The 27,904-nt window shown below is 45.1% G+C and overlaps 1 protein-coding gene across 1 annotated transcript in view; it reads right to left on the minus strand.

Moving 5' to 3' along the window:
* AFF2 (ALF transcription elongation factor 2) overlaps window positions 1–13,731 on the minus strand; it is a 633,956-nt gene extending 620,225 nt beyond the window's left edge. The window contains exon 1 of the mRNA XM_059678586.1: window positions 13,261–13,731. Within this exon, the coding sequence (XP_059534569.1) occupies window positions 13,261–13,307 (47 nt within the window). The 5' untranslated portion in view covers window positions 13,308–13,731. The remainder of the gene's footprint in view (window positions 1–13,260) is intronic.
* Window positions 13,732–27,904: the final 14,173 nt, after the last annotated feature.

Raw genomic sequence — 27,904 nt, forward strand, 5'->3', positions numbered from 1 at the left:
GCACTAATTTTGTGCACCAGGCCTCTAGTCTATACATATAAAAGGCTAATATGCAAAGTGTACCCTCGGGTGTTTGATGGACCAGGAGTTTGCTTGCAATGATGTGAGCTGACCACGAGGGGGCGGTGCGGAATGAAGGAAGGCCCCATCCAGCAGTTGGTAGCCAGGGAAGGGAGGCCCTGGCAGGCAGCCAGCAGCTGCTAAGTACCCTACCCATGTACAAATTTCATGCACTGGGTCTCTAGTGCTGCTTAAAAAAGAAGGAACTTTTACCATTTGCAACAGCATGGATGGAACTGAAGAGCATTATGCTAAGTAAAATAAGCCATTCAGAGAAAGATAAATATCACATGATCTCACTCATATATGGTATTTAATGAACAACATAAACTGATGAACAAACATAGATCCAGAGACAGGTAACTCTGAACAGACCTTCCAACCTCAGAGAGAAAGTTGGGGGTTAGAGATCAACCAAAGGACTTGTATGCATGCATATTAGCATAACCAATGGACACAGACACTGGGGCATTGGGGTCTTGCTGAGAGTCATATGGTAACATTCTCAAAGTCACTAATAATGACTGAGATGGGCTGGGGGGGTATCAATTGGGGGAAAAGGAGACATATGTAATACTTTAAACAATAAAAAAGCACTTGGTGATGGTTAGGGCACAAAGTTATAATCTATATATATAAAAAGCCAGCAAGCCCTAACTGGTTTGGCTCAGAGGATAGAGTATTGGCCTGTGGACTGAAGGGTCCCAGGATTGATTCCAGTATAGGGCATGTACCTTGGTTGCAGGCACATCCCCAGTAGGGGGTGTGCAGGAGATAGCTTATCGATATTTCTCTATCATCGATGTTTCTAACTCTCTATCCCTCTCCCTTCCTCTCTATAAAAAAATCAATAAAATAGATTTTTTTAAAAAGCCAGTGACCTTAACAGCCATAACGACCATAATGACCGGACACTATGACACCCACTGTGGCCAGTGAACTGGTTTGATAAGGGGTTGGGGCCAGCTGGCCATCCTTGCAGCCCCTCCCCTCTGCTGGCTTGCCCCTGATCAAACTCTCCCACCCTGATCAAGAACAGGCTGCTGGCCAAATGCCCCCTCCCTTTCCCCCAGCCAGCCCCACCTCCAATCAGCCCACCCCACCAAGATAGACCTGTGCCCCTCCCCAAGCCGGCCCGCCCCTGATCGCACCCCCACACACAAATAAGGGAGGGGGCTGAGTGGCCAACCTCCTGCAGCACCTCCCCCTGGCTTGCCACACCCCCGATGGGCCCCTACCACCTGGATTGACCTGCAGCCCCTAGCCCCAGCCAACCCCACCCCTGATTGACCCCTACCTCAATAGGGGTGGAGCCAGCCCACCAACTTCCTGCAGCCCCTCCCCCACCCCAGACCAGCCCCCCAACCTCATCAAGGGCAGGGCTGGCCAGCCAACCACCAATGTCCTCTCGCCCATTCTGCTTGCCCCCAATCAGCCCCCCAACACCAATCGGAGGTGGGGACCACTGGCCAATTGCCCATGGCCCCTTCCCCCAGCCTGTTAGGCCCTGATCAGCCCCGATTAGGGCTGGCTGGCTGGCCAACCTCCCACCATCTCCTTCTCCTGACAGGCCCAGCCCCAATCCCCCGATTGGGGCCAGGCTGGCTAGAACCCACCCATGCATGAATTCGTGCACTGGGCGTCTAGTACTTAAATAATGGTAGCAATGATGATAATGTGTTCTACCATATACAAGTGAAACCCATACACATATGCACACCACTCAAAAAGATTTCTCCAAGTTGTGGTTTTGAGTTGTGTGTTTTTCTGTTCTAATGTTTAAATTGTTTTCAATTACAGTGTACATTCAACATTTTTTTTGTACTAGTGCACATATTTGTGAACATGGAAAGGAAATTAATTGGAAGAAAGATTTATGCGGTAATTACATTACTGCAAAAAAGTACATGTCAAAATAGTATATATATCTATCCTATCTAATAATAGACAAACATGGTAATGAACCTTACCTCTGACACGCTTCCCATTGGCTAATCAGGGCAATATGCAAATTAACTGCCAACCAAGATGGCAGCAAGCAGCCACACAGCTGAAGCAAACAGGAGGCTTGCTTGCTCCAGTGATGGAGGAAGCCGAGGTTCCCCATCTGCCGCTGCCGGCCTCTGAGCTGCACTCTAAGAAACAATGTTGCAATTATAGAAGCTAAACAAACCCCAGAAACCTGCTTTCAGCCAGCCGGGCCTCAGAGCTGGAGTTGCAACAGTGTTTCAATTATAGAAGCCAAACAAACCCAGGTACCTGCTTTCAGCAGCCAAGGTCTCAGAGCTGGAGCCAAAACTCAGAGCTAAAGCTGGCTCTCAGTTCCAGTGACAGCCATGGAAGGTAAATAAATCCCAGAATAAAAAGAAAAGAAAGAAAAAAAGGGAGAAGTTGGGAGCTTCAGTCGCCCGCCAGCCTGAAAACGGCCCTCAGCCCCTCACCCAAACTGGCCAGACACCCCAGTGGCGACCCCCACCCTGAAGGGGGTGTGACCAGCTGCAAACAGCCATCAGCTCGTCATCCAGGATGGCCAGGCACCTAAGAGGGACCCCCACCCTGATACAGGACACCCTTCAGAGCAAACCAGCCGGTGCCCACCTGTGCACCAGGCCTCTATCCTATATAGTAACAGGGTAATATGCAAACTGACCCTAACAGAAGAAGGACTGGGAATGACTGGTCACTATGACACACACTGACCACCAGGGAGCAGACGCTCAATGCAGGAGCTGCCCTCTGGTGGTCAGGGCGCTCTCACATGGGAGGAGCTCTGCTCAGCCACAAGCCAGGCTGATGGCTGCCAGTACAGTGGTGGTGGTGGGAGCCTCTTCTGCCTCCTCAGCAGCACTAAGGATGTCCGAGTGCAGTTTAGGCCTGCTCCCCGCAGGCAAGTGGACATCCCCTGATGGCTGCCGGGATGCCAGAGGAATGTCTGATTGCCATCTTAGGCCCAACTCCCAAGAGAGCGGGCCTAAGCCAGCAGGTGGTCATCCCCTGAGGGGTCCCAGACCTCGAGAGGGCAAAGGCCAGGCTGAAGGACCCCCCTCCCCCCTGAGTGCAGAAATTTTTGTGCACCTGGCCTCTAGTCCTATCTAATAATAGACTAACATGGTAATGAATCGTACCTCCGACACGCTTCCCATTGGCTAATCAGGGTGATGTGCAAATTAACTGCCAACCAAGATGGCGGCCGGCAGCCACGCAGCTGGAGTGAACAGGAGGCTTGCTTGCTCCAGTGATGAAGCCGAGGTTCCCCGCCTGCCTCTGCTGGCCTCTGAGCTGCACTCTAAGAAACAATGTTGCAATTATAGAAGCTAAACAAACCCCAGATACCTGCTTTCAGCAGCCGAGGTCTCAGAGCTGAAGCCGAGCCTCAGAGCTAAAGCCGGCTCTCACCTCCAGTGACAGCTATAGAAGGTAAATAAATCCCAGAATAAAAAAAAAAAAAGGAGAGGTTGGGAGCTTCAGTCACCCACCAACCTGAAAATGGCCCTCAGCCCCTCACCCAGACTGGCCAGGCACCCCAGTGGGGACCCTCACCCTGAAGGGGGTGTGACCAGCTGCAAACAGCCATCATCCCCTCATCCAAGCTGCCCAGGCACCCAAGCGGGCCCCCACCCTGATCCAGGACACACTTCAGGGCAAACCAGCTGGCCCCCACCCATGCACCAGGCACCTGCCCTAGATAGTAAAAGGGTAACAAGCAAACTGACCCTAACAGAAGTAGGACTAGGAATGACTGGTCACTGTGACACACAGTGACCTCCAGGGGGCAGACGCTCAATGCAGGAGCTTCCCTCTGGTGCTCAGGGCGCTATCACATGGGAGGAACTCTGCTCAGCCACAAGCCGGGCTGATGGCTGCCAGTACAGCGGTGGTGGTGGGAGCCTCTCCTGCTTCCTCAGCAGTGCTAAGGATGTCCAACTGCAGTTTAGGCCTGCTCTGTGCTGGCAAGTGGACATCCCCCGATGGCTGCCGGGCTGCCAGAGGGATGTCTGATTGCCATCTTAGGCCCAATCCCCCAAGGAGTGGGCCTAAGCCAGCACGTGGTCATCCCCTGAGGGGTCCCAGACTGCGAGAGGCACAGGCCGGACTGAGGGAACCCCCCTCCCCCACGGAGTGCACAAATTTTTGTGCACCAGGCCTTTAGTATATATATATAAAAGGCTAATATTAAAAGTGTCTCCTTGGAAGTTCAACTGAGAGACTGGGAGTTTGATTGCTCGCTATGGTGTTCACTGACCACCAGGGGGTGGTGTGGAAAAAAGGAAGGCCCAGGTTGGCAGCTGGAACAAAGGCCCAGGCCAGCAGCCCGAAGGCGCCGATTGGCCCTCATTGCCAGCCAGGCCTAGGGACCCGGCCAGTGTACGAATTATCCCACATGCATGAGCCAATGTATATTTTTACATTTCCAGTGTGCGTCATATGTACCAGCTGGTCAGTCAGATCATCAGATGGATGGACGGTTGGTAATTTAGCCTTTTATATATATCAACTAGAGGCCCGGTGCACAGATTTGTGCACCAGTAGGGTCTTTCGGCCTGGCCTACAGGGATCAGGCAGAAACTGGCTCTCCGACATTCCCGGAGAAGTCACGGAGGGGTCCTGGATTGCAAGAGGGTGGTTCTCCAGTGACACACCCTGGAATTGGGCCTCCTCCTCTTTGGTTCCAGATGTGTCACCCGAGAACCACAGCTGCCAAGTCACCCAGCTCAGCAGCTCCTGCATTGAGTGTCTGCCACCTGGTGGTCAGTGCACGTTATAGCTACTGGTTGGATAGTCACTTAGGCTTTTATATATATAGACTAGAGGCCCGGTGCACAAAAATTTGTGCACTTGGGGGGGATGGAGGGGTCCCTCAGCCCGGCCTGTGCCCTCTCGCAGTCTGGGACCCCTCAGGAGATAACGACCTGCTGGCTTAGGCCCACTCCCCATTGGCAGAGGGCAGGCCCAATCCCTAGGTGCAGCCCCTGGTTGGGCTCAGATCAGGAACTATTGGGGAGTTGGGGTGCCGCCCATGTCATGCACAGAGCAGGGTGGATGAGGGGGTTGGGGCGCTGCCCCCTGTCACACTCAAGGCAGGGTCGATGGGGAGGTTGCGGCGCCACTCCCTGTCATGCACAGAGCAGGGCCAATCAGGGGGTTGGGGTGCTGCCCCATCACTCACAGAGCAGGGCCCATCAGGGGGGTTGGGGCTCCGTACCCTGTCACACACAGAGCAGGGCCCATCAGGGGGTTGGGGAACTCCCCCCTGTCATGCACAGAGCAGGGCCAATCAGGGGGTTAAGGAGCTTCCCCTTGTCACTCACAGAATAGGGCCAATAGGGGAGTTGGGCACCGCCCCCTGTCACACACAGAGCATGGCGGATCAGGGGGTTGGGGTGCCTCACCCTATCACACTCAGGGAAGGGCCAATGGGGAGGTTATGGCTCTACCCCATCACACACAGAGTAGGGCCTGTGGGGGGGGGGGTTGGGGCGCCACACCCTGTCACACACAGAGCAGGGCCAATCAGGGGGTTGGGGCACCGCACCCTGTCACACACAGAGCCGCAGGGCGATCAGGGGTTTGAGGAGCTCCCCCCTATCAGGCACAGAGCAGGGCTGATCAGGGGGTTGGGGTGCCTTCCCCTGTCACGAACAGAGCAGAGCGGATAGGGAAGTTGTGGCCCCGCCCCCTGTCACACAGAGAGCCGCAGGGCGATCAGGGGGTTTGGGCGCTGCCCCCTGTCACGCTGATCCCGGTGCCGGGAGGCATATTACCCTTTTACTATATAGGATAGAGGCCTGGTGCACGGGTGGGGGCCGGCTGGTTTGCCCTGAAGGGTGTCCTGGATCAGGGTGGGGGTCCCCACTGGGGTGCCTGGTCAGCCTGGATGAGGGGATGATGGCTGTTTGCAGCTGGTCACACACCCTTCAGGGTGGGGGTCCCCACTGGGGTGCCTGGCCAGTCTGGATGAGGGGCTGAGGGCTCTTTTCAGGCTGGCGGGTGACTGAAGCTCCCAACTGCTCCTTTTTTCTTTTTCTTTTTTATTCTGGTCCAGCTTTTGCTCTGAGGCTTGGCTCCAGCTCTTAGGCCTCCGCTGCTGAAAGCAGGTTTCTGGCCTTTGTTTACCTTCTGTATTTGAAACAATGTTGCGATCCTGCTGGCTGAAGCCCAGGCCGACTAAAGCAGGTTTCTGGGGTTTTGTTTGGCTTCTATATTTGTAACATAGTTGCTTAGAGTTGCAGCTCAGAGGCCGGCAGCAGCAGGTGGGGAAAGTTGGAGTCCTCCGTCACTGAAGCAAGCAAGACTCATGTTCGCTTAAAGCTCCCTGGCTGCTGGCCGCCATCTTGGCTGGCAGTTAATTTGCATATTGCCCTGATTAGCCAATGGGAAGGGTAGCAGATGTACGGCTAATTACCATATTTCTCTCTTATTAGATAGGATTAGTTTCAAGTGTACAGCACAGTATTCTAATTAGCAATACATTTTTTTATATTATCAGTAAAAAAGTTTTAAAATTATCTCTTTCTTTATCCCATAGCAATTAGAAAAACAAAAGACAAAAAAAATGTAGTCACTGTACATGAGAGGCTAATAAAGTATATATCCATTTCCCTTTTTTGGATATGACCTAATAGAGCTTTAGCGTCTAGATTGTTCCAGAGATGGCCATTTCATTGGATTTTTACAATTTTGAAATCATGTTAAATATATGCAAATTTTGCATGCAAGAAATAGACTTAGCTTCCCTAGTTCATTTGGCTCAATGGATAGAGCATTGGCCTGTGGACTTAAGGGCTCTGGGTTTGATTCCAGTCAACGGCACATGCCTGGATTATGGGTTGGATCCCCAGTAGGGGTCATGCAGGAAGCAGCCAATCAATGATTCTCTCTCATCACTGATGCTTCTATCTCTCTCTCCCTCTCCCTTCCTCTCTGAAATCAATAAAAATTTATTTTAAAGAAAAACAAAAAGAAAAATATAGTCTTAGCTGAGAATAATGGGCATGAATTAAACATTCAGCAAATTAAAGCCATTTCTATTCAACAATATTTACCATGTTTAAATACAATATAATTTTATCCATCCACAAAGTGCTTAAATGTTTGGAATCGTGTTTATGTCTGTAATGACAGATTCTTTTTTGATGCAGTAATTTTCACTTTTGACTTGTATATTTTAAAGTTGTTAAATGCTTGACTGAATCATTAGCAAAACAATTCATGTATCATTAAACTGACTTCTAATATGAGATACTTTTCTTCCTTGTTCAATAGACATGCCTTTTAAGACTTACTGAAATAGCTTTTGTCCTTTGAGGGTTTGTGGAGGAGACCTGATTACTAGCTAATTTTCGTGACTTGAATCTCCCCTTTCCACACACTCCCTTAAAAAACTCAATCCTAATAAACGTAAATGGATAAAGGACTTAAACATAAGATAGGAAACCATAAAAATTTTAGAAGAATCCATAGGCAGCAAAATATCAGACATATGTCGTAGCAATATCTTTACCAATACAGCTCCTAGGGCAATGGAAAATAAGAAGAAAATAAACAAATGGGACTACATCAAAATAAAAAGCTTCTGCACAGCAAAACAACAAGAAAGCCCACCACATGGGAGAACGTATTTGCCAATGTTATATCTGATAAAGGCCTAATTTCCAAAATTTATAGGAAACTCATACTTCTTCACAAAAGGAAGATAAACAATCCAATCAAAAAATGGGCAAAGGACCTAAATAGACACTTTTTGAAAGAGGGCATACAGAACGCCAAGAGACTATGAAACATGCTCCAAATCACTAAACATCCAAGAGATGCAAATCAAAACAACAATGAGGTACCATCTCACACCTGTCAGAATGGCTATCATCAACAAATTGACAAAGGACAAGTGCTGGCTAGAATGGAGAGAAAAAGGAACCCTAGTGCAATTCTGGTGGGAATGCAGACTGGTGTAGCCACTGTGGGGAACAGTATGGAGCTTCCTCAAAAAATTAAAAATGGAACTTCCATTTGACCCAGTGATCTCACTTCTAGGAATACATTCCAAGAAAACAAAAGCACCACTTAGAAAGGATATATGCACCCCTATGTTCATAGCAGCACAATTTACCATAGCTAAGATTTGTAAACTGCCTAAGTGCCCATAAGCAGATGAATGGATTAGAAAACTGGTACATCTACACAATGGAATACTACGCTGCTGTAAAAAAACAAGAACTCTTACCATTTGCAACCACATGGAAAGCATTATGCTAAGAGAAATAAACCAGGCAGAGAAAGATAAATATCACATGATCTCACTCATTTGTGGAATTTAATGAACAACATAAACTGATGAACAAAAATAGGGCCAGAGACATAGAAGCATCGAACAGACTGTCAAACTTCAGAGGGAAGGCAGGGGAGGACGGGGGTGGAGTGTAAGAGATTAATCAAAGGACTTGTATGCATGCATATAAGCATAACCAATATACACAGGCACGAGGGGAGTGAGGCCATGTGCTGGGGGGTGGGGGTGGCTGGGGAGAGATCAATGGGGGAAAAAGGAGATATATGTAATACTATATGTAATAACTTAAATAAAGAATTTAAAAAAAATCTCAACCATGCCCAGCTGGTGTTGCTCAGTGGGCTGAAGGGTAGTTCCAGGCACTAAGAGGTCAGTGGTTCAAGTCCCTGTCTGGGCACATGTCCTGGTTTCAGACTGAATCCCCAGTAGAGGGTGTGCAGGGGGCAGATAATCGATGTTTCTGTTTCACCAATGTTTCTCTCTCTCTCTCTCTCTCTCTCTCTCTCTCTCTCTCTCTCTCTCTTTCTCTCTCTCTAATTAAAAATATACATATTTAAAAAAAGAAACTCAACCCCCAATGGTTTGCTGAATGAATGTCCAAACACACTGAAGAATGCATATTGTACTGGCAAAGGAAACAAACCATAGACCATCTTCCTTTGACTGGAAGACAAACAGGGGGGAAAGGGGAAAGATAAATGGATGGAGGTAGAGAATGAGAAATCCTGGCAACCTGTAGGCCTTAGTCAAAAGAGAATCCTGCCATCTGCTTCCACATTTCTACTATCCCCAGGTTGGCAAAGGTTGTGTTATCTCTCTCACACACAACTTTCCATCCATAAATAGGCATGTTCTATAATTCCTGAGGTTTGCAGCTAAGGAGGTCTCCAAAGTCATTGTGTTCATAGAGCAGGCTGAGGCAGCAGGGCTGCTGCAGTACAAGGACCATGCCTGGCTTGAGCTGAAACAGTTCACTTTTGTCTGGAGAGCAGGGTCTTGCCCTACCTGACCCCCCCACCCCGCAAGACTGAGGAAAACTGGGGAAGCTGTGGGCTGCTGTTGCAGGCCCTGGGGGCTGCCTTCACTGGAGGAGGAGAAGCCTGGCCTGCACATGGCCTCTTCCCACCCTTGACAGCCCCACACAGACCTTTGAACTTTCTATTTATATAATAGTTTAGTGAGTTTAAGTCTCTTCCTGTATAACTGCCTGTTTGCAAGTTTGCTTCTAATTAGGATACTTGTGAGACATCACATAAAAACTACAAACAATTGATGCAGTCCTTCACAGTGAGAAATCAGCCACTGTCACAATTGCTTAACTACAATTTTCACTAGGCTTCTTAACATTTTGTTTTTTCTATCATGGTGGATTTCTTTTCATTTTTAAGAATTCGCTCCTTTCTCCTTCTCTGCCTTTCTTTCTTTTTAGTAATAAAAGGAAGATAAACATCCCCACAAAAAACTTGGCTTGTCTCAAAGCAATACCTTATCAATATGGGGGGGGGGCTGCTTACAGGACTGAAAGCTATACAATTTGTAGGCCCTCTAATTTTGATTCCCCCTCCCAATTAAAAGGGGATTAATGACATCCCAATTGCTGGCAAACAGGTCTAAATCTAGCCACATGATCTCCAGCCATCTCAACAATTAATTTATTGGTTTACCACAAGGAAGTCTATGGAATGATTTAAAGGATAAAATTTTGTCTTTTCTTTATCTTGTTTTCTTTTTTTAAGAGCAAATTCTGTCTTTGGTGAGCACGGACAGACATCTGCACCTTCCTCTTCTTTCACAGAATGGTTCATATTAAATTCAGACACAGGTGAACATTGCTCATTCATCCAGGAATCTTAAGGAACTTGAGCTTTGGCCCTTTAATCGAGACCAGAGCATGGCCCATTAAGATATTCTTGCAGTTTGTGAAATCCAGCACTATGTTCTGTTAGGCATTGAGTACTCCCAGACAGGACACATATGCATAATGCAGTGTCATTCATGTCCCATTCTTTTCATTTGCATTCATTCTGACAAATGTATCTGTTTATAAATGGGTATGCACTTTTTGTTTACTATAATGAAGTCATTACAAATAACACATATGCCTGTGCATGTAAAAATCTTCCTTCATTAATTCTAGGAAAATTAAATTGGTTTTAGCTGGTCTGATCCACTTACTGTCAGACATCTAGGGTTGCAGTAGAGATAGCTCTGAGCTTCTGTTCCACAAGTGAATATTGAGAAAAGGTCCAATGTAAATGAGACACTTAACTTGGCTGGTACCTTTTTCCTCCTTGGGCCTCCTGGGGAGTTGGGAGTGACTGGATGCCACACATTATGCTGTATCAAGCACTCTAAGCAGCTATTTACTCCCCAGGAGAGGAAGTAAACATATAATGAACACATAATTGGCATGATCTGGATGTCCAAAGTGAGTTCAGAAAGGTACAGATTTTCATTCTAGGCAATAGCAAGATTTTTACTTCATCCACTATTGTCACAATTATGGTTCTTTTCTCAGTTGGGGTGTACAAAACACAGAAACATGACTACATTACACATGTTTACAAACACAAATGCGTAAAGAAGACTGAACCTCACAAGCAAACAGTAAGAAGGAGAAATTTTCCTGGAATATGTGCCCAGAGGGCAAAGGCTGGCTTCTTTAGACAGATGTGTCATACTAATTCATCACATTTCACACGATATCCACGGAGTGTCCAAGTCTACATGTTTCTTAATTAATGTGGCATAGTTAGGGGACTGGAGAAAAAAAGATTCCACATTTTTTTAAATGTAAGAAAAGATAGTCTCCAAAAGGGGGGGGGAGGTGTATCTTTCTGAAAAAACAAATCAAATCTAAAAGAGCCTATCCCCTTTAAATATGCAACTGCACGTGCTTAAGATTAAATTGAAATTAAAATAATACAAAAATAATCAGGTTTTTAAAAAATGAATACCTTGTAAATGTTTAACATTTTAACTATACCCACAAAACCAATTATAACAATGTCTGTTAAATTAATGATGTTACCCACACCATCTATTAGGCAAATTGTATGCAAATACTAATGCTGTGGTTATCAGTTGTCTGCAAAATAAATTAGTGAAGCAGAGTAAAGGCTGTGTGCAGGAGCATGATATTTAATTAAGCAGTAATTTTATTGTGATCTTTACTTTTAAATAACAGCCTGGTTATTAAAAAATGTAGCATAATGTTTTTCTGCAGAGCTGATAAAACCCTGCGTGCTATCAAAAATGTGTTACAAATTAATACTGATACAGCATAATGCGTGGCTTCAAGGATTTACCCGAAATTTCTGCAAAATAAAATGTATTTAAGTTCTGATTATCTTGGGTTTGCAAGTAACAGAGTCACGATTGGCATAGTGAAGCTATTGACTAAGCACATGCCCCTTTTCTACAGAAGGAAATTGCCTAAAATATCACATCAGCAAGGGAAATCCTTGTAAAAATACAAGCATTCATAGCCAACCGCTGCTAGTAGTTTAACATTGCAAAAAATTTTACACTATGGTCGATACTATAGATTATTCTAACTACATTTTTTTTATGACCAAGTGGGATTTATTTAAAACATAAAAAAGATGTTTCAACTACACTAATAAAACAATCAAAATGATTCCTTTTTTATTGCTTAAAGTATTACAAAGAGTATTACATATGTCTCCTTCCCCCCCCCGCCCTTGACAATCCCCTGGCCTCCCCTACCCCCCAGTGTCTTATGTCCATTGGTTATGCTTATATGCATGCATACAAGTCCTTTGGTTGATCTCTTATCCACCCCCCTCTAAGTACATTTTTTAAAGGCAATAGCCAAAAGTGCAATTAGAAGTTGCTGCTGCCGCGCCCTCCCCCCATCTAATTCCATAGGCTGGCGGCGGGGGCGGGGGGGGGGCATTTATACGTTAAAATGTGACAAATTAAAAATGTTTGTGGCAGAAGGTGAAGTTTGTTGTTTTGTTTCTTTATAAAAGTTAATAGATATATTTATCGCTATTTAGGCACACACGCGCACATCATGCAGAGAGGAACAACTTTCCGCTTCCCAGTCAGCTTTGCGCTATCCTTCAAAAATCTCTCAGAGACAAGTTTAAGTTATGTGCGGAAGAGCTAACTAAATCTTTGAATCTGAGATGGGTGCCCATTACACAAACCTGCAGCTTCCTCCCAGTGGGGGGACGAACCGGGGTCCAGCAAGTAATAAAATGTGCACTGACATCGGAGCGCACGACTTCTGTGGGCCAACTTCAAAAACCCTTAGTCTTAAAAGCAAAACGCCAAAGTCAGCCGCGACCTGGGCCCCCACCGCGCTGCGGCCCCAGAAGCCGCCGCTTGGCGCCGGGAGTATGAGGAACTTGGGTTGAGCGGGTAGAAGGGAAGGTGTGCTTGCCCTGCTGCGCGGGGACGAAGGTGGCGTGGGCGGTGGCCGCTGAGGAAGCAGAGGGCGGCTGGTGGCACCTTGGCCCTTGCTTGTTCCCCATGGCCGGCCGCCAACGTTGGGCACCTGGAAAGTTGAGGCATTTCAGGTGGGCAGCATCCTGTGCGCTGGGAGGCCGGCCTGGCCAACCGTTCCAGGAGAAAACCCCGGCGCAGGTCCTGAGACTCAGCCCCCGGGCGGTACCGGATCCGATTTGGGCCAAATGCAACTCGTAGGACTTGGAACCCCAACGGACGCTTTCGGGACCCGCATTCCTCAGTCTATCCGCACCTCCTTGGACCCTGGCACTCAACCTAGGAGTCTAGGCGCCCGGGGCCAGAGGTGGCCAAGAGCAAGTGGGAGTGCTTCCCAGGCGCCCCCACCACAGCCCCGACTCCTCTTAACAAAGGGGAAAAGCCCAGCCCCAGCCCGGGGACCTGCGTAGCAAAGGAGAAGGCAAAATAGCAACACCTACCACTGCTGCTCCAAGTCCCAGTCCCTGAAAAAGTCGAATAGATCCATAGCGGCCAGGCGGAAGCGGCGGGCGGGCGTCCGTCTCAGCTCGCGGCGGGTAGGCGCAGCTCTCCGCTCGGCTGACTCGCTGCTCTCGGCGGCCCGGCTCTCTAGCCCTCCCGCCCGTTTAAAAGTGCCGGGGCCGCATAGGCGGCGGCGGAGGCAGCGGGCGCCGGACCTGCGGGGTCCTGCGCTCCGGAGCGGTGGAGGCGGTAGCACGGGTTGGGCAAGTGCCTGGACGTTCACTCGGATCCTCTTGGTCCGCTGCTGCCCGAGCGTCCAGCACCCGGACACTGCAGTGGCAGCCGCTGCGGGCTTGGACAGGCAGAGCCGCCCGCCTGGCAGACTGCGTGCCGGCGGCAGCGGTGGCGGCGGCAGCAGCAGCGGGGCCAGATGGGGCAGTGGCAGTGGCAGTGGCAGCGGCGCGGCGCGGTGTGGCAGCCCGCGGTGTGGCAGCCGGGGCGGCGGCGGCGGCAGCAGCAGCTGAGGCTGCACAGGCGGCGGCAGCAGCAGCGGCTGTGGCAGCATCACACACTTACACACTCACAGGGGGCGGAGCCTGGACAGCCCAAAGCCTCGACAAGGAGTCAGCATGTTATCATCCCTGGATCTGGCAAGGGTACGCCCCGCCCCGCCCGCATAGCCTGGGATCCCCTCTGTCAAAATCAGCTGGTGGGAGCGGCCACAGAGTGAACCCATCCCAAGGGCAGTTGCAGGGATGTGGGAGGAAGCTGGCATGGTGAGGACGCAGGCTTCTGAAAGGGGTCCCCCTCTTTGAACCCCCGCCCACTCCTACCACTTGAAGTTAGTATTTGGAACCCGAAATAACACACCAACTGCTCTGGTGCCAGGTGCGCAGTTCCTTCCCTAGGGACTCTCCACAGGCCCCCAGAACCAGAGCAAACTTCGGCGGCCCGAGCATCAGCATCCCTCGGGTCCATAGCACAGAGCAATAGGGGCCAGAAGGAGACGGCAGTCATCTTCATTTTCCCTGCTTAGCCACTTGTCTGCACCCAGGTCAGCTTGGCCTGCAGCATTGCTGTGCCAGGCTGCGAGGTGCTGAGTGCACCCAATTTTTCCGCAAGCTGTGGGCCCAGAATTCGGTGGGCTGCAAGGGTAGACAGGAATTACTGCCCTCGTGTATTCTTTAGATTCGATATTAAAACTCAGGGAAACTGGGTTATACTATATAACCTTCTCCATACCTTCCACCACCTGCCTTGGGCAAAGGACTTCTGCATTTTCCTCTTATAGGGAATTGCAAAAGAACTGGGTATGTGCTCACTATCCCGCCCATGGCTGCCAGTATCCTTTCTGGTCAGAGAATCTTGTCTCTTTCCCTATGCAGTTGCCTTCCTACCATCAGTTTCCTCTGGTGGTCCAGGACCTGGTGGATTCCATTAGTCATTGACCTTCAGAAAAGGCTTTCTGGTGTCCTGTGGGAGAAGAAGTGGGACTGATTCTGGCATTTCAGGAGCAGGGGTACTCTGGAGACCTAGAACTTCCATGTGCCTTATTCATGTTGTTATACAGAAGGACTATTATTGGTGAGTTATTGAAATAGTAAGGCTAGGACTCTCTTAGGAAGAGCAGTAGACTAAACATTAACAGAACAGATTGCCAATTCTGTGTGACTGAGCAACTCTCTTCTCTGGGGCTCATTTTCCCCATCCCTAAAAAGAGAGACTTGATCTAGCCTCCATCTGGCTCTTACTGCTATGGCATTCATTCATTTCTATTTGAATATACTTCTCTAATATTATCTCATATTCAAAACCATCCAAATAGCTTTTCTTTATTTTTCCCCCAGAAGAAACTGAGAGGTATTAAATTGGTATCTAATGAGGTATTAAATTGCGCAAGATCTGACATGTCTCCTAAAGCAGCCTGATTTGAAACCTAGAATCTGGAGAAGCCCATTTAGGGCTGAACCCAGAAGAATGAGAGTTGGAAGACTGCTGAATCTGAGCTTGAAGGGACCTAGGGGTTGGTCTTTTTCACATTCTTTATACTGGAAGAAAGTACACCACTAACATACAGAAAGAAGGCACTAAGATACTGCAACTCTAGCATCTAGTGAGGCTTTCTTTCATGTGTACTTGTTTTGCATAGGACCGGGTTCTTAATAGATACTAGCTGACTGCAAATCTCCAATGGGCAGCCAGCCAACGGAAGACATTTCAAATTGCCTTGTCAATTTGACTGCTTGTAACTCCTCTGGTCAAAGACTCTGAGGCTAAAAACCTATTGGCAAAAATTGGTGCTGGGGATTTTTGAATTATCTCTATGCCTTGTTTATTGAGGAATTCCAGTCTTCAGCCCTAGACTGTGAGCCTATGAAATGGCATAGACTGCCCTGCTCAGATCCTGTGGCCCCCAACCTTTATGCCCTCAGTAAATGATCCTCAAATTGGATTTGATTGCTAATAATGATTGTTGTCAGGGCAAGTGTTTGGTCTGCTTGAAAATCCTTAGAGGAAAATCAGAACATCTGCAATTAACATTTAAATGATGATTATGGTAACTTTGTATCTGATTCACTTTTCTCACCAGATTATATTGATTGAGGAAAGACAGAAACATATGTGCTAGATAAATAGTAAATTTCCCATAGAAATAAAGCTGCTCCTTTAAGAGTTCCAGACCCCCATCACCCCACTGGTGTACTTACTTCCCAATCAGCAGGAGGACCAAGCAGAAACAGAAGGAGCCAGCAAGAGGCAGCACTCTGAACAGAAGTGCCTGCGGGAAGGAGAAAAGAGACAAGTGGTGCTGGCTGTTGCTTCAAAAGAGGGGCAGGGGCTTTCCCTTCCTGAGATGAAAACCAAGCAGGAAGGTTGGATTGGGTGCAAGGAGTTCAGACTCCCAGCCACCTCATGGAACAAGGATAAAGCTGAGAGAGGCAGCACTAAAGCGGCCAGACTATCCCTGAGGCCAGCCAATCAGCCAGCCCAGGCCAAGCACATGCTCACTGTCTGAGCATCAGCTTCTGGGCAGCTTCTCCCTTCCTCCTTCTTCTGTCCGTCCCTGGCTCTGATGGGGTCAGGAGCCTTAGAACTCAGCCCTTTAGTGAACCTTCAGTTAGGCATCCATACCATGCTTTTTCCATTAGGATGGCAGGAGGGAAGAGAGAGCAGGTTGTAGGGAGGGCAGTAGCAAGAGGAACTGAAATGGCTATCTGGAGTCAGGGCTGACTGCTCTTGTCCCACTGGCATCTCAGTCATCTAGTCTCTTGAGGTCAAGTTGGTTCCATTCCACTCCCTGGGGTATCTTAGCTAAGGTAGAGGACTCCTCTGGGAGAGTCTGTTGTCCTGGCTTTGCCTGGTAAGCCCCTCTCTGACCTAGCAACACAATTTCTAGTTCAACCCAATAAGTCAGAAGTTTCAACATTCTTCTGGTTGGCCCTACTCTGTCTGCTGACTTCTCCCATTCTTTCTGACCAGGCCAACCTCCACAGCTTGCCAGTCTTTGCAGTTCAAAAACCCCAACTCAAAGAAACCTACTGGAAGGACCATTGGGACAAGAGAAAGCCATCCTTTCAGACAGGAAAGAATCAAAACTGATTCCATGACCTGATGTCTTGAGGTGAAACAAGAAATCATTTTTTCAAAGAAACTAGATTGTATAGGACTGCTGATTATCAGACTTTCTAAAGTGAGATTTTTTACTTGAATTACTTTTAAATTAGTTTAATTTGGAGTCTCCAGGTACTAATCTTCACTTCAAAGAACTTGAAATCTTTCATTCTTACAGTTGTAGGAAAGGCACTGTCATAAAGGTTCTAGTAGATAGTTTTGCAAAATTAAGATTAATTTAAGAAATTTTACTGTGAATGTCAGTTCCAGGAAATGAACAAATTGACAGTGTGTGATACATGTGTCATCTTGTCACACCTCAGATTTCCAGTTAAATTATGAAGCATTTGGTTCTGACCTAGTGTGCAGTCAGGCTGAGTGACTTTCTAGGAGGAATTTGTGGAATTTGTGATCAAAGTTACAGCTCATCTGACGATGCCTGCTTGAAAGAATCCATGAGCTCCCTTGGGAACACCAACTTATATTACAGTAGCAGAGAAGTCTGATGTGTTGTGAGTTTGGAATGGAGCATCATGACTATCTGACCTTGGGGCAGTTTCCACATTGCACTGCAATTTCCAGAATGATCCTTACTGGAGAAGCATTTTCATTTTTGCTAAATGCAGAATGTCTGTACTTAACTTGTCCTGTATCAGTACTCAGAAATTGTAAGCCTCATAAGGGTAGGGCCCAGATTTGGGTCATCAAAGCCTAGTACAACATATGACATATAGTGGGCCCCTTCAGAGTCTATCCAACCAGTCTGTATGAAAGTGGAAATCACAAGAGTTGGTTTCAAGGCAGATCTGGGTCAGGACAATTCCCTGAAATTAGGATTAGCCTCGTGAATAAAAGTATGTAATTTTTTTCACAACTCCTGGTTCTGCCACTTTGTACTTTGGATCTCAATCATGTGTCATAATTAAAAGTCCCTATTATTGGGTTTTCTGATTACTATAGTAAATGAACCTGTTTCAGAGATTTTCCAAAGTCCCTGGCCCTAGGTTCCTATTGAGTCCTAAATATCAAACACTGTATAACCTTATGTCTGCTATCAGCTTAATGAGGTTTAGAGTACTTGAAGGTGTTGCTATTCTGATTTCAAATGGAGCAATCCTGTAAATATTTAACAGAACAATTAAAAGAGATAGCATTCATTGAGACTTTATTACATAGCTGACACTGTGCTAAGCATTTTACAAGCATTATTTTATTTATTGCTCACCATAATTCTCTGAGGTAGGTACTAGTATTATAACTATTTTGCTAGAGGAAACTGAGGCTCACAGAAGCTGAATATTTGTCCAGATTCAAAGAGCTCATTAGTGCCTTAGATAGGCTTTGCACCCAAGTTTGTTAGCTACCAAATCCTATGTACTAATTAACACTGCCCCACAGCCTCCATTCTGCTTTCACAAAAGGTTTCGCCTCACTGTAGCCCAGGAAGGTGAGCAAAAAAGGGACCTCTATCAGCATTTGAAAGTTGAAGAAACAGGTTAAGTGACTTGCCAAAATCACAAGGTGGCATAGCTAAGGAACTGAGTCTGGAACATAGTCATCTAGACAAGGTACCAAGTCAGTGCTTGTTCCACTTACCACATTGTTGTTTATGGTCCCAAGGCCACTCCTGTGAACTATAACCCCATGGGAGTTTAGGACTGCAGTGCCATCAGTTAACTGTTGGATTAAAAAAACATTCTTGTGGTGCAATTTTCCTGATCTCAACTGTGGCTGAATTGGGGGAAGGCAGCTGGCTGAGCCATGCCCTCATATTAAAGAAAGTCAGTCAGATAGGCAACAGGAAACAAGATGGTGGGGCAATTCTTGCTTCATTATATAAGGAGACTCAGATAGGTCTTTTTCCTGGAGATTAGAAATCTAGGGCTAAGATAACTAGTCAACTGTGGGGGAATGCATAGTGGTGGGCTATGAGTTGATGGAGAATTCTCTTCTGCTTAAAACTGTGCTGCTGTGGAACCGTGAATCCATGCTTTTCCCTACTAACTTCTTAAGGGCTCTATTTCCTTGTCTATAAATTGGGATAGAACACTCAAGCTCTGACATTCTGTGATTCTGTGATTTGAAGTCCCTATATAAAACTTCCAAGTTAATGGCCAAATGAAAACTGTTACTTTATAATGATGAGGGAGGCAAAGTCACCTCGATTACCCAGATCAATCATCTCCATTCCTGATGTGGTGATTGAGAAATCTACTTCCTGGAGTTCAGAGCCCTGTCCCCGACATGCCTTCATAAACCTATTCAGCAGCATGGCTGCCAGAGCCCCAGCAGCATGTCTCTCCCCAGAGCCCACCCCTCAGGGCTGAAGGGTTGGATTTCAGAGGGAAGTCAAGCATTTTCCCAGTAGCTAGATAGGGAATCTAATGTATATGAAAGTGCTTTGTAAATAATAAAAAGTCCCATATAAATGCATGCTCTTACCATCCTCAGGCTGGTGTCTCAGAGGATTTTTCATCAGGTGAATCAGCAGTGCTAAGTGCACTAGCTGTGTTTTCAGGGTTTTCCTTAGTTTTCTTTTTTTTTAGTTTTAATGTTTGTTTGGCAAACTGGTACACATGCCATTAAGTTCCACAGCCTGGTTAATAAGCTTAAACATTTTGATGCTGTTAAAATAATATTAAAAAGTATAAACTTTTATTTACTTGGTAATATTTTTGGAGGGGTTTAGATCATTGATTTTCATATTGAAACATTTAAGAGTATTAAATCAGTATCTTCATTTAAAGATTCCTGGTTCTTAGTATCATGTGAAACCTTTCTTTTTCTAAGTTCCTAACAATCAAATCATTAGTAATGGTGTTAAAATAAATGACTTCCTAAAGTAAACTTTTAACTTCTTGTGTCTTTTTATTTTCAGGAAGTCCAATGCATTGTTAATCTTCTCTTCCTTTGAATTATTCCCTGCCCCAGCTTTATTGAAGTGTAGTTAACAAATAAAAAGTGCATATATTTAAGTTGTACAAAGTGATGGTTTGATATTTGTATATATCATGAACTGATTACCACAATAAGCTCATTAACACATCCATCAGCTCACATAGTTACTCTTCTTCATGTGTGCTAAAAAAAAAACAACCTTAAGATCTACTCTCTTAGCAAAGTTCAAGTATTCAATACAATATTATTAACCATTAAATATGTATAATAGATCAATCCCTGTACATTTGCTGCACCTTAGATCCCCAGAACTTATTCATCTTAGAACTGAAAGTTTCAGAGATGGTCATTATCAGTACAATTAGTTTAGTTGTTCCATGGGTTAAGAGAGAGCAGAGGCCTCAGCATTGGCAACTTTTACCTAATCACCTGACCTCCTGGGAATTCTACTCCAGAGAGGCCATGCTTCCCTGTCATTCAGGGGTTGTCCCTTCCTCCTTTCACAATTGAAGCAAATCAAAATAATGGAGGAGACACTCAGAGTTGGACTAGACTGGAGCAGATTCATGGCTGAGAAGGCTTTCCACCACTTCTCCAATGACTCTGCTTAGGCTCTTTCTTTCTTCCCTAAGCCTACCACCACCTAAATGAATCAGATGACTTTTGATCCACTGCCAATGATAAAATAATCTATATTAATAAAAGCCTAGGTGGCATCTGGACAGGAATGGGAGGGCGGCTTTCTCTCAGAGGTGCTTACAGCAATCATTGCTCCTGCATGGAGGGGGGGTGCTGAACGCCGAGACCCGGAGACATCTCCAGTGCAGGGCTGACTGGCAGCCATTGCTGTTTTCTCATCCCTGGTGATTCCCAGAGAGGCCACCCCACCCAATTTACAACCTCACCCAAGCTGTGCACATTGGCTTTTGCATATGAATGGCCTGTCCTTTCTCCACCTAAAACCTGTCAAACTGCAGCTGGGTCAGAGAGACCCAGAGCTTCCAAAAGAAGGCCCAAGGCCCAGCAGCAGCAGCATGCCTTGCTTCACAGCTGGGCCTCGTCTGGGCACTTCCAAACCCCATACAAAAAGGAGGAATCTTCAGATGTCACTGTAGCTCCTGCTGGGTGGCCCCAGGGAGTGGCTGACCTTACATCTCCTTGGAAATCCAAGAGCCAGTGTGCCCAGTGGTCAGAGAGAGACTGTACCGGATTACAACTCTTCACATCCATAAGAGACATACTCAAGGGGCAGACTCAGTGAGCACCAAAGCCCCACTGAAGTAAGTCCTGCCCCATAAGGGTGTCTCCTGTGCAACAGATCTTCCAGTGTAGACACAGATGGTCATCACAGCCAGTTGTCCTGGAGGTCAATTCCTCCCAGTGATACCAACAACAATCAAGGGTTAACTACAACAATACTGTGCAAACAGCCCACAAAGGGGTGCACCAAAAGTGTTCACTTCAGGTGACTGGGGAGGCTGAGCCCTGGGCCCTATAGGACACCTACCACACAAGGCCACTCTATCAACTCAAGGAGACTTAGCAGCTACCCAGTACATAGAAACAAACACAGGGAAGCAGCCAAAATGCAGAGACAAAGAAACAAGTCACAAATGAAAGAAATGGATAAAAGCAAAATACTGCATATAGAGTTCAAAACCACAGTTATAAGTTTACTCAAAAATCTTCCAGAAAGCTCCAAGAAATTTAGTGAGACCCTCAAGGATATGAAAAGAACCAATCAGATATTAATCATACATTGACTAAAATAAAGGATAATATACAGAGATCCAACAGCAGACTAAAGGATCCCAAGAATCAAGTCAAAGATTTGAAATATGGCCGAAACCGGTTTGGCTCAGTGGATAGAGCGTCGGCTTGCAGACTGAAAGGTCCCAGGTTCGATTCCGGTCAGGGGCATGTGCCTGGGTTGCGGGCACATCTCCAGTGGGGGGTGTGCAGGAGGCAGCTGATCAATGTTTCTCTCTCATTGATGTTTCTAACTCTCTATCTCTCTCCCTTTCTCTCTGTAAAAAATCAATAAAATATATTTAAAAAAAAGATTTGAAATACAAAGAAGCATAAAACACCCAACCAGAAAAGCAAAAAGGAAAAAGAATCCAAAAATATCAAGATAGTGTAAGAAGACCCTGGGACAACTTAAAGCATACCGATATCTGAATTATGGGGGTGCCAGAAGAAGAGAGAGAGCAAGATATTGAAAACCTATTTGAAGAAATAATGACAGAAAAATTCCCCTACCTGGTGAAAGAAATAGACTTACTAGTCCAGGAAGCATAGAGAACCCCAAACAAGAGGAATCCAAAGAGGACCACACCAAGACAGATCATAATTAAAATGCCAAGGGCAAAAGACACAGAGAGAATATTAAAAGCAGCAAGAGAAAAACAGTTAGTTACCTACAAGGGAGTAACCATACGACTGTCAGCTGATTTCTCAACAGAAACTATGCAGGCCAGAAAGGAGTGGCAAGAAATATACAAAGTGATGAATAGCAAGAACCTACAACCAAGATTACTCTACCCATTAATGCTATCATTTAGAACTGAAGGTTAGAAAAAGAGCTTCACAGACAAAAAAAAAGCTAAAGGAGTTCATCACCACTAAACCAATATTATATGAAATGCTGAAGGGTATTCTCTAAGAAGAGGAGGAAGAAGAAAAAGGTAAAGATAAAAAATTATGAATAACAACGTGACAACAAATACATGTCTATCAACAAGTGAACCTAAAAATCAACTGAATAAAAAACCTGATGAACAGAACAGACTGGTGAATGCAATAGAATCAGGGGCATGGAAAGTCAGTAAACTGACAATTCTCAGGGGGAAGGGGTTGTGGGGGGTGCGGGAAGAGATTGGACAAAGAGTTTACACCTATGGACGAGGTCAGTGGGGGTGTCTCAGATTTTCCATCTTTGGCCATTGGGAGCTCTTTTAATTTGGAGTCTGTTTTCCTTTTGCCATGAATTCATCCTTTTTGAGCACATCTTTATTTTTACTTACCACAAAATGTTCCAGGCTCATCCTGTATTTTCTTTGCCCCAGCCCTTGAATCAACCATTTCTTCAAGGGTCCCTGATTGCTTTTATGGGAGCAAGGTATTTAGAACTAAGACTTTGATACAATGTGTGCTCATTGCTACTGAGGTGTCATTGCTCCTATATCCTCTCAGAAGGCAGAGCTAAAAAGTGTGTGTGTGTGTGTGTGTGTGTGTGTGTGTTGTCTTTTCTTGTCTTTTCCCATTATTATATTGGGTTGTTGTTCATCTGTCCCTTAATTTTAAGAATTCTTCATATAATATAAGGATGTAAGTCTTTTATCTAATGTATATGAAACATTTTCTCCCAAATTTCCCATTGTCTTTGACTTTGCTTATAGTGTTCATTACCATGTATTTTTAAATTTTATGTAGTTGAGTTAATCAATCTTTTTTTTATTGGCTCTGGATTTTGAGTCATATTTAGAAAGGCATTTTTTACGTCAAGTTTAAAAAGTAATTCACCCAATATTCTTCCAACAATTGTATGGTTTGTTTGTTTTCTTTGTATGGTTTCATTTTTGAAATTTAATCCCATTCATTTGATATATATATATATATATATATATATATATATATATATATATGCCAAATTTTTGCATATCCCTAATATGTAAATAGACCAAATGGAGGAACAACTGAACAACCGGTTGCTATGATGTGCTCTGACCACCAGGGGACGCGCACTGAACATGGCAGGCATTGGCAGCAGAAGGATGGTGGAGCAGGTGAGTGGGGGTGCCAGACCAAGGCAGGGAACCAGTCATTGTCATCTGGGCGAGCCTCTGGTGGTTACTGAAATTTCTTTGCTCCTGCGCACCAAGGTCCCGCCAGGCGCTTGCACCTGCTGACCCTGCTCACACCCACTGCTGATGCCAGCCCCAATCACTCTGTGCCATCAGTGGGGCCAGTGCCATCAGCTCATGGGAGCAGCAGTGGGAGTGGGGCTGCCAGCAGACAGGGGACTGGCAGCGGGAGGGGTCAGGCAGGGGTATGGAGGATGGGCCGAGACCTGCCCCTGTGCCCACTGCAGCCTCACAGCCCACAGTTCCTTTCAAGGTGCACAAATTCGAGCACTGGGCACCTAGTCTCTTATATTTGATGAGGATATAATTAATCTTTTCTTCCAATTGCTTCCCAAAAACTTATGAAAAAGTTCATCTTTATCCCATCTTTACCTCACTGATTTAAGATAAAAAATTTTATTACATATTAACCATTTTCTTCAGGTTATTTTCATGAATGTGTAATTAATTTTGTCAAAGTTTTTTTTTTTACCATCTATGGAAATAAGCATATGATTTTTTTCCTGAGATCTAATAATACAGTATATTAATGGCTATGTTATTATTGAAGCAAACCTTCATGCCTGGGATAAATCTCACATGGTCATGGTATGTTATTTTTATACGATAATATTGGATTCTGTTTGCTAATATTTTAGTTAATATTTTCACATTGATAGGCATGGGTGCTGCTGTTCGCTAATTTGGTTTCTTAATATTGCTTTCATATGATTTAGTTATTCATGTTATACTTATGTCATAAGTATTAAATCAGAAATCAGTAACATAACAATATCTAGAAAATACCTAATATTTTGAAGTTAAACAACCCATATTAAACTTCCACCTAACCCATGTCAATGAGGCATTCTCAGAGGATACTAAAAAATATAAAAAAGATGGCGGCATAGGTAAACCCCTATACTCGCCGCTTCCCACAACTACATCAAAATTACAACTAAAATACAGAACAACCATCATCCAGAACCACTGGAAAGCTGGCTGAATGGAAGTCCTACAACTAGAGAAGTAAAGAAGAAAGAACATTGAGAATGGTAAAAGGTGAGGAGGCATGGACCGGATTGGTCCAGCACTCATGTGTGCTACTTTTTTTAATTGGTCCAGCACTCATGTGTGCCATAAGGGAGTGGCAAGAAATATTCAAAGTGTTGAATAGCAAGGATCTACCACCATGATTACTCTACCCAGCAAAGCTATCATTTAGAATTGAAGTTCAGATGAAGAGCTTCACGGACAAGAAAAATCTAAAGGAGTTCATCACCTCCAAACCAGTATTATATGAAATGTTGAGGGTATTCTTTAAGAAGAGCAAGAGTAGAAGACGAAGAAAAAAAGATAAGAAATATGAACAATAAAGTGGCAACAAATACATACCTATCAACAATTGAATCTAAAAATTAAAATAAATGAATAAGAAATCTAATCAACAGAATAAATTGGTGAATAAAGTAGAATCAGAGGCATGGAAATGGAACAAACTGATGATTCTCAGAGGGAATAGGATGAGGGCGGGAAGAGATTATACAAAGATCTTACATGCATATATTCATACGCATTATCTATGGACAAAGACAATAGGTTGGTGAAGGCCTGGGGCAGGGCAGAAACCAGGTAAAGTGGATGGGGGGGGGAAGAGGGACATCTGTAATAATCTCAACAATAAAGATTTTTCTAAAGAGCAAACAAACAAACAAAACAACACATCAAAATCTGAGACATAGTTAATGTAGGGCCAGAGGGAAATTTATAACATCATATGTATAAACTATAAACAAAGAAAGATCTAAAATCTGTAACCTATGTTTCCACCTTAAATAACTAGATAAAGAAGAGCAAACGAAGCCCAAAGCAATGAAGAGGAAAAAAATAATAAAAATTCGAAGAGAGATCAATTAAATTGAAAACAGAAACACAATAGAGAAAATCAATGAAACCAAAAGGATAAGTACAATTTATGAAATTCTAGCCAAGAAAAAACTAACCAGAGAAAAGTTTTCTACTATGCTACATTTTAGGTTTTGTGGCTTGACATCTACTTTGTCTGATATCAACATCACTATCTCTTGATTTCTATTTGTCTGCTAATTTCTTATCCATCCCTTTGTGTTTAGCTTTTCCAAATTATGTTGTTTTAGGTCCAGGTTTGTATATAACTTATGGCTGGACCTTCTGGTGTGAACCAATTAAAGAGTTCATTAAGAATTAATTAATGAGTTAAGCTTATTTGCATTTATTAACATGACTGATATGTTTCTCTCAATTTTCCATGGTATTGTGTCATTGTTTATTTTGCTATTTTTTTCTGTGTCCTTTTCTTCAAGATGTATTTTTTTTCTATTTTATATGTGTCCTTTGTTATTTAGGAAGGTTTGTCTTTTTGCTCTAGTATTTACTAGTGTCATTATATATATTTTTAAATGCACTTCATACTTGGCCTTCTTTACATTTAATTTTTTAGTATTTGGTTTACCTGGATTATTTTTCACAATTTTTAATACACACTTATTGCATGAATAACACTGCTCTTTTTCTACTTTGTCTTTCATTCTCCTTCCTCCTTCGAATGTTAAATGCATCAGTTCTACTTTTCCACCATATATAATTTTGTATATTAATATTTACCACCTTTTTTACTTTCTGTCTTAAATATCCTATCTAATAATAGACAAACATGGCAATTAACCGTACCTCCGACACACTTACCATTGGCTAATCAGGGTGATACACAAATTAACTGCCAACCAAGAAGGTGGCCAGCAGCCACGCAGCTGAAGCAAACAGGAGGCTTGCTTGCTCCAGTGATGGAGGAAGCCAAGGTTCCCCGCCTGCCACTGCTGGCCTCTGAGCTGCACTCTAAGAAACAATGTTGCAATTATAGAAGCTAAACAAACCCCAGAAACCTGCTTTCAGCCAGCCGGGCCTCAGAGCTGGAGTTGCAACAGTGTTTCAATTATAGAAGCTAAACAAAGCCCAGATACCTGCTTTCAGCAGCCGAGGTCTCAGAGCTTGAGCCGAGCCTCAGAGCTAAAGCTGGCTCTCACCTCCAGTGACAGCCATAGAAGGTAAATAAATCCCAGAATGAAAAAGAAAAAAGAAAAAAAGGAGAGGTTGGGAGCCTCAGTCACCTGCCAGCCTGAAAACGGCCCTTAGCCCCTCACCCAGACTGGCCAGGCACCCCAGTGGGGACCCCCACCCTGAAGGGGGTGTGACCAGCTGCAAACAGTCATCATCCCCTCATCCAGGCTGGCCAGGCACCCAAGCAGGACCCCCATCCTGATCTGGGACACCCTTCAGGGCAAACCAGCCAGCCCCCACCCATGCACCAGGCCTCTATCCTATATAGTAAACAGGGTAATATGCAAACTGACCCTAATAGCAGAAGGACTGGGAATGACTGGTCACTATGACACGCACTAACCACCAGGGGGCAGACGCTCAATGCAGGAGCTGCCCTCCTGTGGTCAGGGCACTCTCACATCGGAGGAGCTCTGCTCAGCCACAAGCCAGGCTGATAGCTGCCAGTACAGTGGTGGTGGCAGGAGCCTGTCCTGCCTCCTCAGCAGCGCTAAGGATGTCCGACTGCAGTTTAGGCCTGCTCCCCACTGGCAAGTGGACATCCCCCGAGGGCTGCCGGGCTGCCAGAGGGATGTCTGATTGCCATCTTAGGCCCAATCTCCCAGGGAGCGGGCCTAAGCCAGCAGGTGGTCATCCCCTGAGGGGTCCCAGACTGCGAGAGGGCACAGGCCAGGCTGAGGGACCCCTCCTCCCTACCCCTGAGTACACAAATTTTTGTGCACTGGGCCTCTAGTATTTAAATATCCTCACTACCAGTTATTTTCCTGAAGTATGACAGTTATAATTTGATAGATGAAGCTCATCTCCTAGTACAATCTTCAAAATGAGCTGACAAATTTAGAATTCCCTGAGTTCTTGTATGTCTTTAAACGTGAAGGTCAGCCTGGTTGGCTATATCATCCTTGGTTCATACATTCATTGAGGTTTTTCTTTAATGCTGTTCCATTGTTGCCCTTCTTTGTATGTTGGTTTTGAAAAGTATATGTCAGTCTAATTGTTTTATAAATTAATTGATCTTTTTTTCCTGGAGGACTTGAGAGTTTTATCTTTGAAACCTAATAGTTTTACCAGGTCATGTCTCAGAACTAATCATTTTCTTTTAATTTCCCTAGGTATCTATGGGTCAATTCAGATCTTTTTCTATTTCTTGGAAGTTTTCTTGTTTTATAGTTTTAAATCTTAGCTTTGTTTC

Source organism: Myotis daubentonii, chromosome X (genome assembly GCF_963259705.1).
Source record: "Myotis daubentonii chromosome X, mMyoDau2.1, whole genome shotgun sequence".
In the NCBI taxonomy this organism is placed as follows: Eukaryota; Metazoa; Chordata; class Mammalia; order Chiroptera; family Vespertilionidae; genus Myotis; species Myotis daubentonii.